Source organism: Culex pipiens, chromosome 2 (genome assembly GCF_016801865.2).
Source record: "Culex pipiens pallens isolate TS chromosome 2, TS_CPP_V2, whole genome shotgun sequence".
Lineage (NCBI taxonomy): Eukaryota > Metazoa > Arthropoda > Insecta > Diptera > Culicidae > Culex > Culex pipiens.
In genome coordinates, this window is record NC_068938.1 from 63878941 (window position 1) to 63898391 (window position 19451).

General features: G+C 40.0%; 2 protein-coding genes across 4 annotated transcripts; both read left to right on the top strand.

Annotated features, from left to right (window-relative positions):
• The first annotated feature begins 131 nt into the window (after positions 1-131).
• LOC120420827 (uncharacterized) lies at positions 132-9159 on the top strand. 3 transcript variants are annotated; one of them, XR_008212172.1, is made up of 3 exons: positions 132-2166; positions 7808-7978; positions 9017-9159. XR_008212172.1 is itself a non-coding variant. In XM_039583949.2 (2 exons), the coding sequence occupies exons 1-2, from the start codon at positions 151-153 to the stop codon at positions 7898-7900; spliced, it is 2109 nt and encodes a 702-aa protein (XP_039439883.1). In that variant the 5' UTR covers positions 132-150; the 3' UTR covers positions 7901-8126. The 3 variants fall into 3 exon arrangements, 1 of the variants encoding a protein (XP_039439883.1); XR_008212171.1 differs by lacking the exon at positions 9017-9159 and adding an exon at positions 8122-8572; XM_039583949.2 differs by lacking the exon at positions 9017-9159 and having other exon boundaries at positions 7808-8126.
• Positions 8951-16723, top strand: LOC120420828 (actin-binding protein IPP). Its single transcript, XM_039583950.2, has 3 exons — positions 8951-9616; positions 14963-15938; positions 15999-16723. The coding sequence occupies exons 1-3, from the start codon at positions 9197-9199 to the stop codon at positions 16448-16450; spliced, it is 1848 nt and encodes a 615-aa protein (XP_039439884.1). The 5' UTR covers positions 8951-9196; the 3' UTR covers positions 16451-16723.
• The last annotated feature ends 2728 nt before the right edge of the window (positions 16724-19451 follow it).

Below are 19451 nucleotides of genomic sequence, written 5' to 3' on the forward strand. Positions count from 1 at the left end.
TGGTTCTGCACGAACATTGCCTAAATTTTCTTATTGAAACGACCAAGTGAAAGTCCAACTCCCTTTTGGGTGAGCGTGAGCGCGCGCGTGTCAAAATCAAAACAAACCCAACTCGAGTGGACCGTTTGTCGTGATTCGATTCCGTAAGTGATGTCCGCGAAGCTAGTGACCAACTGGCGGTTCCCCAGCGGATCGTTCTACCCGTGCTCGCTGTACAGTGTGGGAAACGATGACAAAACCGTGTTTATCGTTCCGGGCGATCGCGATGTCTACACGCTGGTGGTGAAGAACCTAACGGAAAATATCCGTTCCTGCGGCAGTCCGCACAATGTGACCAACATTAAGCTGGCGGACGCGAGCTTGGTGCAGATCGTTGCGCTTGTGGATCATACCGTCGGTCTGAAGGAAAGTGGGGAGTTGGTGGTGTTTCCATCGTCGCGCGAGTGTCGAACGCTTGAGGGAACATCCGGAGTTCGGGCGATCTGCGCGGTGGAAGGTGGAACGAAACTTGCTCTGATGCGACTGCTGGAAGAGGACAGGCTACAGTTGGAGGTGGTTGACGATGTGTCGGGTCCCCGGATTGGGTCGAGTACGAGGACGTTCGATTTGTCGTGGGAAAAGAGCGGATTTCCAATCAGCCGGAAGCAGCAAAGTTGTACGATCGGGACGGTGTTGGTGCGAGCGGAAAGCTTGAAGTTGTTTCAACGATTGCTTAATTGCAAGGATTTGGCTGAAGGGACGGAACTGATACTGTTTACGCTTGATAACGGACTGTATTGGATTAAGCTTGACGGTGAAAGCTACGAAGTCGTAGCGGTTAAACTTTTCCCAGTGAAGATTAGGGATTTTAACTATGCTTCCTGTACGAGCTGCTTCAGCACACTGTTGGACAATAATGTACTGAACGTTTGCAGCATTTCCGTTGAACCGGAAAATCTTCTCATCCAGGAGTCAAACATCTGCCTGGGACACTGCGTAGAGGCACACGAATTCGTTTCCGAATTGGGACTTCTGGTTTACTCAAACGGTTCGCAGCTTGTCCAGCTGAAATACTACTTCTCAGAACTCAGTAAAACCATCGAGAAAGAATCGAAGGAGTTTTCGCTAGCCGGCGTCGTCGCACTAACCTACCTGGATCATGCCAAATTGGTAATTTCAATTACCGAAAACTGCCTCATTTACTCAACACCGATCACATCCACCAACGATCGGACTAACCTCCAGAAGAACGACTATTTCGAACTGACCGACGAAGTCCTAAGTCAAGCCAAGCAGATGACCTGCTTGCTCACGAACGAAGCCGAACTAAATCGCAAAACCGTTCAACAAGTCGGCGAGGAAAAGACAAAGATTGAAATCCTTTCAAGCGTCTCGAATCAGTCGTATTTCAAAAACTTCGTCAATGCCCACCTACGGTTTCACCGGGAGATGCCGACCTTTTCGTCTGACGTATTATTGCTGGGAGAGGTTTCCGGCGACATAAGACTAATGGCCGAAGTGCAATTTACGTTCAAGAACGATTTCCAGCGAATACTGAACCTGCAAAAGCAGTGGACGATAGTCGTGGCAATTGACGCCAAAGTGCACCACATACAGCTCGATGCATTCAATTCAGATTGCAACTCCATCCGCTTGCTGTACCCCCTCTCGGAGCAATACTTCATCCAAAAAGGACTTCCAACCATTATCGTATCCCTAGTGCGATTGGTCCACCACGCACGCGATTGCCTTAGCCTCCAGATACCAATCAAGCTTCAATCCAACGACGATTTCGCCGACCTGCTTGAATTCGGACGAGCTCAACCGCTCAACAAACTCGCAGCTGGGAGAAAAGATCTGCACGATACCATCCGATCGCTGATCAACTTGAACGAGCGACGCCCGCTGCAAACAACTGCCAGCATTGAGTATCGCTTGAAAATGCCACCATCCGTTAGAAGTCTGGCAACCTTCCTCACCCGCGTTGGGTTTGCGGTGCCGGAAACGGTTAACGAATCGACGGTGCAAGTTTACCTCTCCTTGGGAGGAGCCGAAGTGGAAGTACGGTGGGACGCAATGGGCAATGAGATTTGCTTAAAATCGTGCTCGCCGGCGATTCTGAAGCTGGTGAAAACGGCGAGCTTCAGAGTTCAGTCGAAGGATGGTGTAAGCATGGACAAATTGAAGGTAGGTTAAATGTTATAATCATTTGATTGATAAATTTCTCAAAATATTTTTCTAAAAAATCAGAAACGAAAAGTGGCGTTTGGCGTTCTCATTTGACAGAAAAAAATGAGGTTTTAATTTTGTTGTATTCGATTATATATCTATATATATTATATAATAAAAAAAAACAAATCCAAAATTACTTCAAAAGGAAATTAAAAATTTTCTGCTTCGAATCAAGTAAAACATTGGGTAAACCCAGTTTAACAACCGTTTATTTTCTGAAAAAAAGAATCTAAAATTCAGAAACTCAAATATTTAAAAATTAAAAAAAAATAAAACTGAAAAAAATAAAAATTTACATTACAAAAATCGATGGGTTTGAAAAAAATAAACACAGTTTGTTACTCACCTCACTTCGTGCTTGATTATATTCAAAAAAATAAAAGGGATTTGAAAAAATAAAGTACAGTTCGTATGTACTCGATTATCAAAAGAGATATTATTTGTTTTTATTTGGTTCAAACTTTGTGAGGGCCTCTCCTGTGACCAAATATGCCATTAAAAAGTTAATTAAAACATCGGAAAAAATAAAAATAGAGAATAAAAACCTACATGTTTACGTAATTACGTTTTTAAATTAGCTGATGCACGAAATGATTTGTTTACATTTTCTCGTCACCTTCAGCAAATGTCAAACCATACAAAATTGCTGCCGGATATTTTCCGAGACAGATTTGGCAGCAATTTGTGTTAAATTGACGTTTGCAGAAGGTGGTATTAGACTATGACAAACAAACAAACAAACAAACTCGCACTTCTTTACGTTTAACAGTTTGCCAAACTCGCAAACAAGACAAAATATATGCAGACTGACGTTTCTGCAAACAAACAACGCAGACAAACTGTCAAAATGTGCGAGCTTGTTTGGTTGTTTGCGGTAGTCTAATACCATCTTGAGAGGGTGCCGAAATATTTGGTGTTGCTGCTTGCAAAAGACAATGGACAGCTGTCAAAATTGTATGGATCCTTGTATGGGTGAACAAAAGGCACAAAGTGGCTTCTTTGGTCATATGAAAGGTCCTCAAAAAGTTTGGCCAATTCAAAAATATAAATAAAATCCATTTCCAGTTTTGGTGGAGAGAATTGCTCAAGAGTCCTCACAAAATTTTCACTTAGGAAAATTCACGATTTTTATTTTTCTCAAAATGTGGGTTTCTAACCCTAAGTTTGACAAAAAAAAATACTCCAAAATTGGGTCCTAAAATTAAGCTTAGATGGCTAATATTATTGTTCACAATGGTAAAGCTTATTTTTCTGAGTACAATGACCCTTTGTACGACCACAAAGAGTTTACAAAGGATTTTAAAGCAATTTTATAATATCTAGAGTTTAGTTTTTAAAAGGTAAAATAAACCAAATTTCAGTGGGAGCGGCCGTGGCTGACTGGTTACGGTGTTCGCTTTGTAAGCGATGGTTCTGGGTTCGATGCCCATCTGCTCCCAACGAGAAAGTTATGAACACATAAATTTGAAATGATGAATATTCGTTTTCGTTTTACGGAGCAAGGTGGGGGACGCGGCCTCAAGTCAGTCCAAGTCCGGTTTCTTGTGGAAAAATGGGTAGTGGCCGAACTAGTATTGCATACCAAATGAACACCACCGGAAGATATAGGGGATCGGGAGGGGGAAGGTGAAAGAAAATTAGTGTAGGTGCGAGTAGTAAGAACTTGGATGACTTGAGCAGTTACGTTAATCTAACTTTAAAACTGAATATACTGAATATTTAATTACAAAGCCAAACATTTCTTTGCCTATTTTTAAAACCTGTCTGGCTGCTTCCAAAAACAATAAACATTAATGAAACGTTCATATATCTGGAGCAACACGAGAAAAGGGCGGATAAGCATTTTGACAGTTTGAACTATTTTGCAAATCCTCAGGCTAATTGGGTACTAAAGCCCTATGTCAATTTTTATGTACAACGATAAAAAACATGATTAAAAACAATTTCTGATCACTTTTTTCATTTTAATGCAAATTTTTTTTTTGACAAGACAACATTTTTTCGATGGATCAACTATGGTCCCCTTGGAACGAGCTGTCAAGTAGGAACTTTTCTGTCAAAAAGGACCGCGAGGTTAATTTTTCAAAATTGATTTAAAAATCCATTTTAAACTCTTTGTGGTCGTACAAAGGGTCATTGTACTCAGAAAAATAAGCTTTATCGCTGTAAACAATAATATCAGCAATCTAAGCTTCATTTTAGGACCCAATTGAAACTTTTTCACAAAACTGAACGTGGTAATAAATAGCTGGCCTGCACAGCTACCATGCAATACTGCGGGTTTTGTTAAATAGTTACCTGTAGTCTCGGAATTTGCATAATAGTTCCAGCTGTCAAAATGCTTATGCGCCCTTTTCAAATGTTACTCCAGATATTACAAGTTGAACACTCGTTGTTAAGGCGACTATTTCGTGCCTTCCATTTCATTAGAGCACACAAGCTTTGCAAACAAGAGTGTATCCCTATCATACCTTATGTAAACTATCATTTGAGTGAAAGAGACACAATCCTGTTCACACCTGTGTGTCCTTTTGAAATGTTAGGCTCTATTTGATCGTCAAAACTCCAGTAGATCCTCGATTCGCAACAATGATCGATACAACCATAATCCGAAAACCGTTAGTTCAACAGATTAACGAATTTTGTCCGATATCATTTCATTATTGATTGATCGAGACTCTATGGATTTTTTGACAATTCAGAATGGTTAGTATACCACTTCAATTGAAATCAGAAATTCTGATAGCATTACTAAACTGGCTTACACATAACTGAAGTCTGGAATTATTAAACAACCTTGAAAAAGTTACAAAAAAACTAACTATTCCTCCCCATTATCAAACAGTTTTAAACCTGTTTCTAACAGATTTTACGAACAAAATATTGAGACTCGAATAAAAAATTTCAATATCTTGTAATTTTACATATTATAAAAGCTGTGATTTCTATCAACACAAGTATATAAATATAAAATAAATGTGTGATATATATCAACATCGGAAACCATCTTGGCAAATAGCCCTGAAACGACGGCAACGTGTGGTTCCATCTCCAGGGAGAAACACAAACAATTAGTCTTTTTTTTTTTTTTTTTTTTTTTTTTTGAGAGGGTGATCCAGCCGCACATCGTTGATGTTGAAACCTCTAAACTGGGCCCTCGTCCTGTCACGTCCGTCAGTAGTCTTGTCGTACATTACAACTAGAATCAGATCTGCCAATGAATTAGTACACTTCGACCAAATAAACACTGACGCTGTATGGATCTGACTCTAGAATAAATGAACAGTTGTGTGTTATTCATTAGTCCAAAATGTTCAATTATTCATATAAGTCCAAATATTCATCTGCTAACTAACATGAATTGAAAATCTAAACTTTGATCTAAAATCGTCCAAACTTAGTGTTCAAAGCTAAACATTTCTATAACAATACAAATTTATGAACAGTAACTGATGTACAAATTGGGTAAACATCGCGATTTGAAAAAGAAATGACCATTTACGTTAAAAAATCCGTAGTTCCTCGATTCGCAACAATGGTCGAAACAAACCTAATCCGAGAACCGTTAGTTCAACAGATTAACGAATTTTGTCTGATACCATTACATTATTGATTGATCGAGACTCTATGAAAATTTTGACATAAAATATGCCTAGTAGTTTATTGACAGCATTACTCTAGCTTAACCATATCAACTAACTTTAACTTTAAACAGATTTTGAAAGAATACAGATTTATTTTAAATGCTAATACTAACTAACTACACAATTGTACTATCCTGAAGTCCCAACCTAAAACCCACATTGTGATAGTGAAAAAGCCACAGAAGCAGCGGTGTCTTGTGCAATTGTGATATTTTCACTATCGGAGAACTACCTAGTTCACGAAGACAGCTTATCGGTCGACGCTTAAGCCCTGGGGCTGCGGCAAAGCGAGTTCTCGTAGCATGAAGTGGTGTCCATAGAATGTATACCCAAATTTTAACTAATGCACTAGGATCAAATCATGCCCCTTGACTTTACAAGGCCCAGGGATAAATTTGAAATGATGAATATGAACGAAAAATCAAAGTCGCTCGAGGCGGGGTTCGATCCCCCGTCCTTTGGATTGGTAAGCAAAAATGCTAACCACTAGGCCATGATGACGACTTGGTGAGCGTGGACTGGAATTAGTAATAATGTTACAGAGAGCGAGTTGTGGCGCTATAACTGGCTCCGTGGTTTAATGGTTACGGCTTCTGCCTCACAAGCAGAAGGTTCAGGGATCAAATCCCGGTCGGTAGCTTTGAAATTTGGATTCCGGAATTGGAACAAAAACGAAACTTAATCAGGTGGGATTCGAACTCACACCTCTGGATTGATGGTCTGGGACTCTAACCAGTCGGCCATCTGAAGGTTATAAAACATGTTGTATTCTTCTCATATTAAATACGCTCTGATCCCTGATTTGCCTGAAGGGATTGGGAGTCTTAAGATAGATCAAGGATCCATCTGGTGCTTGCTTCTATGTTAAGGCGGGGCCGAACAATGCCCAACGACCTCGGAATTGAACCGCTAGGATCTCTGCTATTCTGAAATGGGTCGTTGGAAGCAGCGCGAGGGCTATCACCACCTAATACCCGGGACTGAGATAAGTTGTATCAGCATTCGGCATATACAAAGTCTGATACAAATTATACTTTCCCATAATTTCGCTACCGGTTAGCGGGTATTGGATTGGACCACACACACACAGAGAGCGAGTTGTGGCGCTATAACCACGGCAAATAATGTCCAGGGCATTCGTGGAAATACAATGTCCCATCCCAGAGGGTCCTGGAGTACCAAACCTTCTTAGCATGGTGCTCCCAACGAATACAACCAAAAAATCTCGGAGCGTATGGTGGTGTGTCCCCACGCTTCTTCCTCCCCTGTCGATTCAGAATTGTGTTGTTGTTCGAACACTCAGTGCTCAAACTCAACACAATTACGAGTCATCTCTGCGATACGGCTTTACGCAGTAGGCCTGGCCGCTTTAACGCTTGTGATGTTTCAATGCATTTCAATGCAGTGGCGCACTACAAATGTTAATAAATGACAAGAAGAGTGCTAGGCGTCATCTAACCTAAGGCACTCTCCAGAATCCCTTCGAAAGATTGGCTGCGCTAGGGTCTGATTAGATTAGATTAAAAGGTCAAATAAACCAAATTTCCAATTTTTGCTTTTTGGGTTGGTTAGAAAACACCTTAAGTCAGGGGTATTAAAAAACAATCAAAAAGCAAAAACTGAAAATTTGGTTTATTGGACCTTTAAAAAAAAAAAATATTATCCTCGAGGGTCCTTCTTGACAGATCGTTCCAAGGGGACCATAGTTGATCTATCGAAAAAATGATTTCTTGTCAATTTATTTGTTTAATTGTGTTTTTACTGTTATACATTTACATAGGGCTATAGATTATTATCTGATTTTGTGATATCAGATGGCGGCATTCAAAAATTAAAGAATAAAAGAATGTTATAAAATCCAAAAAAATATGTACAAGGTATCTTTAAACTATTTGTTTCAACATAATTTAAAGTCGTTAAATATAATTTCCCTTTCTTTCTTCATTCTCCAGACAATCCAACTCCGGCTGACGCAGAGTGACCAACGAAGTGAGAACGTCATTTCACTGTACCGGCAACTGCGTACATCCACCAGCAACACGTGAACCTCGATAGAAAATCCTCCCCCCAAAAATGGGTGCATTTGCCCTATGTTGTCCGATTTGACGAGAGCGAGAGAGTTGGTAATTTTGTTTATTTTGCTTTCGACGGGACGTCATGTACAACATTGACAGCTGGTCGCAGTTGTTATCCAAGACATGGTCGTAACAGTTCCGTTTTTATTGTTAGTGAATGTTAATTGTTTTTGATGATCTTGTAAATATAGTTGTTGGTGGTCTAAAAAGAAGGGAAAAGTTATGTGGAGTTTCTTTAAAATCTAAGTGAACTCAAATTGAAGTTTGTTTAGTGGTTCAAAGTCATGGACATTCAGAAAACAGTGACAAACGCAACATAAGTAGAGTGCAATATCGCAAGAGAAAGTAGTGTGAGCCAAAAAAAAGCTTGATATTTGGCACAAAACATATTGAACCGGGGAAAACAACGATAGAAACCCCAAATTGTGCTCCAAAAACATTGGCCGCAAATACATCGAAAGCAGCATAAACATAAACTGAGCTGTGGGGTGTTATCATATCCTGTCAGTCGCAGCAGAGTCTGGGAAGCTTTATTAGTACCGACATATAGCTCTTTCTGTGTATAGTAGAAGAGCTGCATTGTCTCTCTTTCGAGTTGGGGCGTAAACCAGATTCTGCTGCCGATGGTTGGTGCTTGCTTGCTTAGTGTGAATGTGTAGTGAAGTGAAGGGAGTGAAAGAGGGGACTTAAATTGATTCCTAGCAATTGTGAATACAAAGAGACGAGTTGTTCCTTTTAATTCCGCTATATATTTTAATATCTTGACAGATACGTATTTCGTCTACTACTTGCAGACTTCATCAGTGTTCTGTTCTCGACTGTCGAGAACAGAACACTGATGAAGTCTGCAAGTAGTAGACGAAATACGTATCTGTCAAGATATTAAAATATATAGCGGAATTAAAAGGAACAACTCGTCTCTTTGTATTCACAGTAATGCATTCTGCTAAAACGCTCAACCAAACCACAATTATCCTAGCAATTAATCGTCTGACACGGGCACAGACATCAAAAGTTGCACTCCATTTGCAAAAAAAATCGAAAATCGAAATCATGCCCCACTATTCTCAATTTGGGGCGTTTTAGACAAACGACCACCAGCAGCAGCAGCAGCAGCAGTGAGCTTCCACACGACTCTCGTTACGCGAGCGGACAATTAGTGGAAATTGAGTGTGGCATTCGCAGCAAATCTTCCGCGGGCGAGATTCAATTTATTTCCGCTCTCCCCGCCAACCCGCAACGACGCAGCCTTCCGCAGCTGGCGCTATGCCCCCGCTCAACAGCTTCAACAACAACAACGGCAATGGAGGCACCACCGCAAGCGACATCATCTGTTCGCTCACCCAGTCCCAGATGGCCATCAACCAGCCGGGGAACGAAGTTGGTCCGAACGGGCGACCGCCCGTCTTTTCCTGCTCGCAGTATCCGCAAAAGGTGCTGCTCAATCTGAACGCCCTGCGGCAGAGTTCGCGGTTTTGCGACGTCGAGATCGTCGTCGGAGACACGTCGCTCCAGGCGCACCGGTCGGTGCTGAGTGCCGCTTCCGCCTACTTTGAGGCCATGTTCCGGCCCGAGCTGGGACTGAGCGAGGGCAAGCAAAAGTCCGTCACGCTGCACTCGATGCGGGCGGACATACTGAAGCTGCTGATCGATTTTGTGTACACCGGCCAGATTGAGATCAAGCAGGTGAGTGATGGGGTTTCGACGTTTGGATATATGTTTTGGACTGTGGAATGTGGAGCTTTCGGGTGAAAATATACTGAGCAAATCTGGAGTTTTTTGAAAAGGTCCAATAAACCAATTTTTCCTTTTTGGGTGTTTTTTAATACACCTGACTCAAGGCGATTTCAAAAACACCCAAAAATCAAAAACTGGAAATTTGGTTTATTAGACCTTTAAAAAAAAACTCCAGAAATTATCTCGAAAGTGAGCTTTTTATGAAAATATTAAAAATAGTTTGTTTTTTTTTATTTCCAAAAATTGTCCAACGTGGTTTATGAATGCCTCCCTTACAATAGGGTCCTAAAGCCCTATGTAAATGTTTATGTATAATGATAATAAACCATTTCTGATCATTTTTTTCATTTTCAAGCAAAAAAAATAATTGACAAGACAATTTTTTTTCGATTGCTCAACTATGGTCCCCTTGGAACGAGCTGTCAAGAAGGGCTTCGATTTTTTTTAATTGATTTAAAAATCCATTTTGAGTTCTTTGCAGTCGTACAAAGGGTCATTGTACTCATAAAAATAAGCTTTATCGTTGTGAACAATTATATCACAAATTTAAGCTTAATTTTAGGACTTTAGAAAAAAAAAATAACTTTAAAAAAAATATATATATTTTAAGTATTTTAAAATTTTGCCACATTTGAAGGGGGGTTAATCGTTTATAATTATTATAAAATTTTAGGAACACCTTAAAAATATCAGGAACAAAATTATTGAAAAAAAAAGAATAATAATATAAATACCGATTGCAAATGAAAAAAAAAAACAAATTTTTCGACATTTCTAGAGTTTTATTTGAAAAGGTCCTACATAGGGAATCTCATAGCTTATAGGACCTTTTGAAAAAACTCTAAATTTAAATTTTTAGCAAAGCCAGTGACCACGGGTCGAAACAACAATGTTTAAAAAAAAAAAGAAAATTACTATGATTTGTTCTGCCAATTCCAATGCTAATACTAAATATCTCAGGTTTAGGGTAGGATAGTCATCAATGAGACACTTTTGGTTTTCAACTTTCAACGATTTTTGTATTTTTTTCATCAGCATGTTTAAATGAGCTTTTTGTAGCATTTTCTTTCTTTTAATGTGTTCTAACATTGACCAAAATATGAGATCGATCCGACCTCTACAGCCAGAGCTATCCAACTGTCTCATTGTAGACGCCCTTGGCAGGAACAATGAGACAAGTGGGGAACAATGAGACACTCTACTAAAATCAATACTTTTCTAGTAAAACATCATGTTTTTGTATTGTTCCATGACAGGTGACTTGCCTTGAACATTTTAAAGCAATTTTGCCAACTTGAAACTTTAATTAACAAAAGTTATACTAAAAAGTATTTAAATTTAGTTAAATCCATTTATTTATACCAAATAACTTTATATTTTTGGCTAAATGGAGTCAAAACTCAATAAATATTCCAAAAATCACTTCCAATTCATATTTTGAAGGATTTCCCTAGATTTTGAAAAGTTTAATGAAGAAAAATCAAAGTGTCTCATTGTTACCCATGGGCTGAAAAGAGTGGGGAACAATGAGACAGCCCTGGATTCTGGGTATATTTTTAATTTTGGTCAAATCTAATGAAAGGCCATTGTAGTCCAACTCATGCCCTATGAAATGACGAAAGAAATTTGAAAAAATATTGTTTTTTGTATTATTGGCAGCCTATGAGCGAAAATGTAATTTTCAGTCATAATTTACTTTTACACCCCAAAATCAAACATTTATGAATAACTTTGCAAGGGAGCGTCCATAACCAAAGCCACTATTATCGCAGACGTGTATCCAGTAGACACACCTTTTCCCAAAATATGAGCCTGATTGGTTGAAACTACGACTTGTGAGAGCCACTTTATCATTGTTCCCCGTGTCTCATTGATGACTACTCTACCCTATGTCTCTCCTTTAAAACATCCCACAAAAAATTAGGGGATAATACAAAATTATTTGCTTAAAATTAAAATTTACATCATATTTTATGTTTAAAATAATATTTCAACAATTTTAATCAAATAAAGTTGAAAAAGTCCTTAGCTGGGTGCTGAAAAGACAGAATGCGTAACGTGATTTTTGAAAGCTCTCCACTGCTCCCCACTAATACAACAGCCTTGCAGCTGTAAACATAAACGAAGTAGAAAGCTATGTTCAAGCTCAAGCGTGACATATTTTTTGCTGCTGAAGTGAATTGTTTTGAAACATTTTGGATCTGATGATGTTGATGTTTTCGATGAAAAATTAAGTGCATCCCACTTTTTTCTTCGTATACTAAACGATGGGCGGCCAAAAGAGGCCTTTTTCTGTTTTCCACGTGATGAAAAATTGTGTCAAAAGTGGGTGGAATTTCGTGAATCAGAAAAGCAGTGATAATATCGGAGTAAGATTATCCAATATTATTTGGCAGGTACCATTCATAGTTATTGATAATTCGTCGCTAACATTTCAAAAAGCGTCATAAACATAGTTTTTGCGTGAGACATAGCGATTTTGAAATTTTAGCAACGAATCATGCCAATCTCGATTTCAACTCTCTTCTTAAGATGTTTAGACTTCGAATACCTTAATAGCTCGACGCAATCGACTTTTTTTATTGCTGACAAAATAAATTATAGATCGATCACAATACTTGCCACTTCTTGGTATTATTTTGCGAACAGTAAATTGGTTCCGCTTTGACAGTTCTAAATTGAGGCCGCTTTGCGGACAACTATTCTGCACCCAAGTTCTTAGTAAATACAAAAAAAATAAAAAATAAAGTTTTTTAATCTTTTTAGAAATTTCGAAAGTTTTTGCGGTGCTGTACACTCAACCCCCGGTGGTTGGTCACTTTTTCGTTTGACACTTTTTTAATTTGTACCCCGTTGGTTGGTCAAAGTCAGACTAAAAAGTGACGAACTGTCACTTTTTACACGGCGCTCACGCACATTATCAAACCAAACGTTTGGTAGTGTGTGTGAACTCCGTGTAAAAGGGGTGTCAAACTAAAATGTGACCCCGTTCGTTTGTCAACAGTTGGTGTCAAACCATCGGGGCTTGAGTGTACATTGGAATTTCTTAAAAATTCGAAATATTTTAAATCCAGCCCAAACATGCTCAATATGATTATCAATGCAGAAAAAGGTGTTTTAGAGGTTTTAGATTGTTTTCAGTTGATTTGACTTTTATTTTCATTAAAAATTTTAAGTTTTGTGAAAAAAAATATTTTTTTTGCCTTCTGATTTTTTGGACCAATTTTGAAGGGGGAGGGGGGGGGGGGGCACAAAAAATTTCAATGAAATTTATTTTCCTAGGTATATTTTTTCGAAAGAAATAACTAACTATTGTTATGCATTCCATTATTGTATTGCATTCCATTTAGCCGGGACCCGTGGTGTAGGGGTAAGCGTGGTTACCTCTCACCCAGTCGGCCTGGGTTCGATCCCAGAAGGTCCTGTTGGCATTTTTCGAGACGATCACGCCTTCCGTCGGACGGGGAAATAAATGTTGGCCCCTGGGTCGTCGTCTCCCAGAACAACGGCGATGTAGTAATTATACAATTTTTAAGAATTGTACTAATCTAATCTAATCTAATCTAATCAGACCCTAGCGCAGCCAATCTTTCGAAGGGATCCTGGAGAGTGCCTTAGGTTAGATGACGCCTAGCACTCTTCTTGTCATTTATTAACATTTGTAGTGCGCCATTGCATTAGAATGCATTGAAACATCACAAGCGTTAAAGCGGCCAGGCCTACTGCGTAAAGCCGTATCGCAGAGATGACTCGTAATTGGGTTGAGTTTGAGCATTGGGTGTTCGAACAACAGCACAATTCTGAATCGACAGGGGAGGAAGAAGCGTGGGGACACACCACCATACGCTCCGAGATGTTTGGTTGTATTCGTTGGGAGCACCATGCTAAGAAGGTTTGGTACTCCGGGACCCTCTGGGATGGGACATTGTATTTCCACAAATGCCCTGGACACTTTTTGCCGTGGTTATAGCGCCACAACTCGCTCTCTGTAACAGTATTCCTAATTCCAGTCCAAGCTCATCAAGTCGTCATGGCCTAGTGGTTAGCATTTTTGCTTACCATTCCAAAGGACGGGGGATCGAACCCCGCCTTGAGCGACTTTGATTTTTCGTTCATATTCATAATTTCAAATTTCTATGGTCTTAACTTTCTCGTTGGGAGCAGATGGGAATCGAACCCAGAACCATTCGCTTACAAAGCGAACACCGTAACCAGTCAGCCACGGCCGCTCCTTATACAATTTTTAAGAATTGTACTATTAAAAAACTATGTTCCCCGTGTGACGTAGTTCTGGTCTTTCACAATCCACATCCAGTCTCCACCATTTAAGCAAAATGTCCACAGCCCTGATGCTCCCTCAATCCTTGGCTTTTAAACGTCTAATAAGAAGAAAAATCATGGATGAGAAAAGGTCAATGCGAACGGAGCAAATATATACAGAGAAAACACTTTTTATGCGGTGGGTTACGTTTTTCTAATTTTTCGATTTCTTTGGAACGATGCAACAAAAAAGCATTTTGTAGATCTGAACGAAATCTCAATCAAAAATCAAACCATCCACATTAACGACCCCCGGGTCTTTTGTGGTCTCTATTACAAGTTTCTGTTCGAACCTAGGAGTCCGAAGGCTTGAATGGGGAGAGCACCCAAACCTCTTTTTACTCCAAGGAACTTTCCACCCCAGTGTTTGGGCTGACGACCTTTGGATTGCGAGTCCAACCGCCGCCAGCAATTCCACCGGAGTAGGCTTGGTTTGGTGTGTTGTTTGTACTTATGGCATGGAGACGACTCCTACACCTGGAATGACTTAACGGCCTAACAACCAAGGCCGGGACCGACATTTTACTTCCTCATCCGATGGAAGGTTACAGCAGATGATAATCGAACCCAGAATCATCCTCTTACAAAGCGGACAGCGTAACCATTCGGCCACGCACTGCCACTGAACGAAACCTACTAATTGCTTTTAAAATATTGCAAAAATGTTGCGTTACAAATAAGAACAAACGTAGCGCATCGCGTAAAAATAGGTTTCTATGATAGCAAATCGAGCTCAGTATCTCCTCACAAGACAAAAAAAAAACAATTGAAAACATGAAGACAAGAAGAAAATTGAAAAGATAGTATGTCAATGCGGACGGATCGATGATCCCTTCCGCCGGGATTTGATCCCTTAACTATCAGCTTGTGAGACAGAAGCCGCAACCATTAAACAGTGAAAATTCAGTTTCCGTAAATGTAGAGAACTGTTATTGTATGAAACGGTTTCACTCAATTTTGTTTTGTCATTCCCAGAACAACGTCCAGGAACTGCTCGCGGCCGCCGACATGATCCAGCTGCCGGAAGTGGTCGACGGATGCTGCGAGTATCTGTGCCGGGAGCTGCACTCTTCCAACGCGCTCGGCATTCTCAGGTTTGCGGAAGCCCACAACTGTCGCCAGCTGGCGGAAACGGCCGCCACCTACGTGTACACCAACTTCCCCAAGGTTGCGTTGGACGAGGACGAACTGCTGGAGATTCCCCACACGCTGCTGATGAAGGTGATCTCGTCGGAATCGCTTCGGGTGGACACGGAATATCAGGTGTTTAAGGCGGCTTTGCGCTGGATCAAGCACGATGTGGTGCCGCGTCGTCGGTACGTGTTTGAGATTCTATCGCACGTCCGATTGGCGCTGGTTCCGGTGGGACTGATCGATCAGGCGATTGCTGACTGTAGGGATGTTTCGTTGAAGATCGCTCTGCGTTCGGTGCGCAAGGATTTGACTTCCAAGCGCGGCCAGCTGGTGCCACTGCGCGTTTGTCCACGGGTTTGTGCAAAGAAGAGCATTTACATCATTGGCGGGTCAAGGCGCGAGCAAAATGCCGGATGGACTCCGGCGGATTGCATCTTCGAGAGCGTCATCAAGTACGACATCTTCCGGCGAGAGTGGGTCGAATCGGCACCGATGCAAATTGGTCGAATCCTGCCCGGAGTGGCCACCCTCGGGGGGAAGATTTTCGTGATCGGTGGCGAACGTGGCAGTCAGATACTGGCCAACGGAGAGGTTTACGACACGCAGAACAACAACTGGGAAGCGATGGCGCCGATGATCGTGCCGCGGTGCGAGTTTGGGCTGTGCGCGTTGGGTGGTACGCTGTACGCCATGGGTGGATGGATTGGCGAGGACATTGGTGGGTCGATCGAGTGCTTTGATCCGATGAAAAATTCCTGGCGCATGGTTGGCGACCTGCCGGAGCCAAGGTTCAGCATGGGAGTAGTTAGCTTTGAAGGTAATATTAACTTCGTTGACTTGTTCATCAAAAATATTTAAATACCTTCAAATTTCGCAGGCCTAATCTACATCGTCGGAGGTTGCACAACGTCCAGCCGTCACCTGCCGGATCTAATCAGCTACAATCCGATAACGCACGAGTGGAACTCGCTGGCCCGGATGCAAACGTCGCGCTGTCAAATGGGTGTCGCCATTTTGGATCGCTATCTGTACGTGGTCGGTGGCAACAGCAGCCAACAGGAAGTGCTTTGCACGGTGGAAAAATACTCGTTCGATGAAAACAAATGGTCCATGGTGGCACCGATGTCGGTGAGCCGTGCAAGCCCTGCGGTGGCCGCCGCCGACGGACTGCTGTACGTTGCGGGTGGCGATCAACCGTGCGAGATTAACTTTTACCGGGCGCAGGTTACCATCGCTTCGTTCGAATGCTACGATCCGATAAACGACCAGTGGAAGCACTGTCCGGAGTTGCCGACAAGCCGATCGGAAGCGGGTGCCGTTGTGGTTTGAGGCTGGCAAGCACAAGGTTTTGTCAAATTTTGCTGATAAAATTACGTATTTTTGACTAGTCTGATTTTTAAAATGCCGTCGGAATTCGTGAAATTTATTTGAAATAAATAGCACCACATTAGCATTAATTTATTAGGTTTGCTTTACTCCTTCACCAAAACTTGCTTTTGCTTCTTTTTATCGATATAAATTGCACCATCGATTGATCGAATCATTATTTAACCAAAGATTTTCATAGCGGCGCTAAGTTGTGATTCCATATAATACTAATTATGCTATAAAAGTTAATAAAAATCATTGATGGAAATTCCTAGACGTATTCCGTTGTTTGTTGTGAGTAAATTTGTATTGGGATTACAACAATAGAAAATATATATTTGTATATTCGCAAAACTTTGTTAATGTGACGGGATGGAAAATATTTCGCATCAATGTTCTTGAATAAACGTTTATTTAGCTCTAATAAATATTAATCACAGACATTTTACTTCAAAATGAAAGAAACGCTCTCTTGGTAAAATTACAAATACTCGAGGGGTCGTTAAAATATCAAATTTTCATTCTCAGCGACTGTAATTATCTTGCCCGAAATCTCAGCTCATAACTTTCACTGCAATTCTTTCGGTCTCAAATTATCGGCAGGAAGATTAATTTGCCCTGGGCCTTGTAAAGTCAAGGGGCATGATTTGATCCTAGTGCATTAGTTTAAATTTGGGTATACATTCTTTTTTTATAAGCACTATGGACACCACTTCATGCTACGAGAACCCGCTTTGTCGCAGCCCCAGGGCTTAAGCGTTGACCGATAAGCTGTCTTCGTGAACTAGGTAGTTCTCCGATAGTGAAAATATCACAATTGCACAAGACACCGCTCTTCTGTGACTTTTTCACTATCACAATGTGGGATTTAGGTGGGACTTTAGGATAGTACAATTGATTTGTTGCTTAGCATTAGCATTTAAAATAAATCTGTATGATTTCCAAATCTATTTGATGATAAATTTAGTTGCAATTGTTAAGTTAGAGTAATGCTGTCATTAAACTTTGATTGATGTAGAATACTAGGCATTCGTTTATGTCAAATTGTTCATAGAGTCTCGATCAATCAATAATGTAATGATATCGGACAAAATTCGTTGATCTGTTGAACTAACGGTTTTCGGATTATGGTTGTATCGACCATTGTTGCGAATCGAGGAACTACGGATCTTTTGACGTAAATGGTCATTTCTTTTTCAAATCGCGATTTCTATCCTATTTGTATATCAGTTCACAATTTTTATTGTTTTTTGATAGAAGTAGTATTACAACAGTTAAACCCTGGAGATGGAGCCACACGTTGCCGTCGTTTCAGGGCTATTTGCCAAGATGGTTTCCGATGTTGATATATATCACACATTTATTTTATATTTATATACTTGTGTTGATAGAAATCACAACTTTTATATTATGTAAAATTGCAAGATATTGATTTTTTTTTTATTTGCATCTCAATATTCTTGTTTATAAAATCTGGTAGGAACAGGTTTAAATCTTTTTGATACATCGTTAGCTTAGGTAGAAATTCATAAAGCAAAGCAACGCTTACGCACAACAGTAAGAGAGGTCTCTTCTAGGCATTGTGGGATTATATTAAATAATTTAATTTTTTCTTATCTTAATGAGGGTGTTAGGTTAGGATCTGGTATTTTAATAAATAAGTTTTTTGCAAGGCACTCAGAATAGCTAGTTTTTTTTGTAACTTTAGATTGTTTAATAATTCCAGGCCGACAGTTCTGTGTAAACGAGTTAAGTGATGCTATCAGAATCACAACCATTCGGAATTGTCAAAACATCCATAGAGTCTCGATCAATCAATAATGAAATGATATCGGACAAAATTCGTTAATCTGTTGAACTAACGGTTCTCGGATTATGGTTGTATCGACCATTGTTGCGAATCGAGGATTTACAGGAGTTTTGACGATCAAATGGAGCCTAACATTTCAAAGGGACACAGGGGTTTTGTGAACAGGAGTTCATCTCTTTCACTCAAATGACAGTTTATATTAGGTATGATAGGGATAAACTCTTGTTTGGAAAGCTTCTGTGCCCTAATGAAATGGAAGGCACGAAATAGTCTTCTTGATGAAGAGTATTCAACTTGTAAAGTATGAACTGTTCATTTATGTTTATTGGTTTTGGAAGCGGCAAGTCAGGTTTAAAAACAAGGTAAAGGAATGTTTGGCTTTGCAATTAAAATTTCGGGGATTTGAGATTCAAGTTACTTTAAGACAGTTTAGTTTAGGTTGTTGATTCAAGTTAGTTAGTTTTCCGTAAATGAATAATTGGACTTAAATGATCAGTTGAACTGGTCGGAGTGTACTATTTCATTAGCAGATCTGCTTCTAGTTGTAATGTACGACAAGACTACTGACGGACGCGACAGGACGGGGCCCAGAAAAAAGTCCTCAAGATTTATATTCCCTAGACAAGTTAGTTTTCATCTTTTGTTTTCCAGTATTTTTTTAAATTTCCTTTAAATTTGAAATACATCATAGGTTTCCTTTGTATAAATTTAGTTGCGATTAGTTACATTTTCTTATTTAATTAACTCATAATTTAATTTCTCCGGACCTTTTTACTTTGGATCATAATTTTAGATTTCCTTTATTCAGTGTTCCACTTAGATTACCGTAACAAATCAAGTCATCCACCAAGTTCTTACTACTCACACCTACACTAATTTTCTTTCACCTTCCCCCTCCCGATCCCCTATATCTTCCGGTGGTGTTCATTTTGTATGCAATACTAGTTCGGCCACTACCCTTTTTTCCACAAGAAACCGGACTTGGACTGACTTGAGGCCGCGTCCCCCACCTTGCTCCGTAAAACGAAAACGAAAACGAAGTAGTATTACAACAGTTAAAGGAACGTTTAGTTTTGAACATTAAGTTTAGAGGATTTTAGATTAAAATGTATATTTTCAATCCAAAGTAGTTAGCAAATGAATATTTGGACT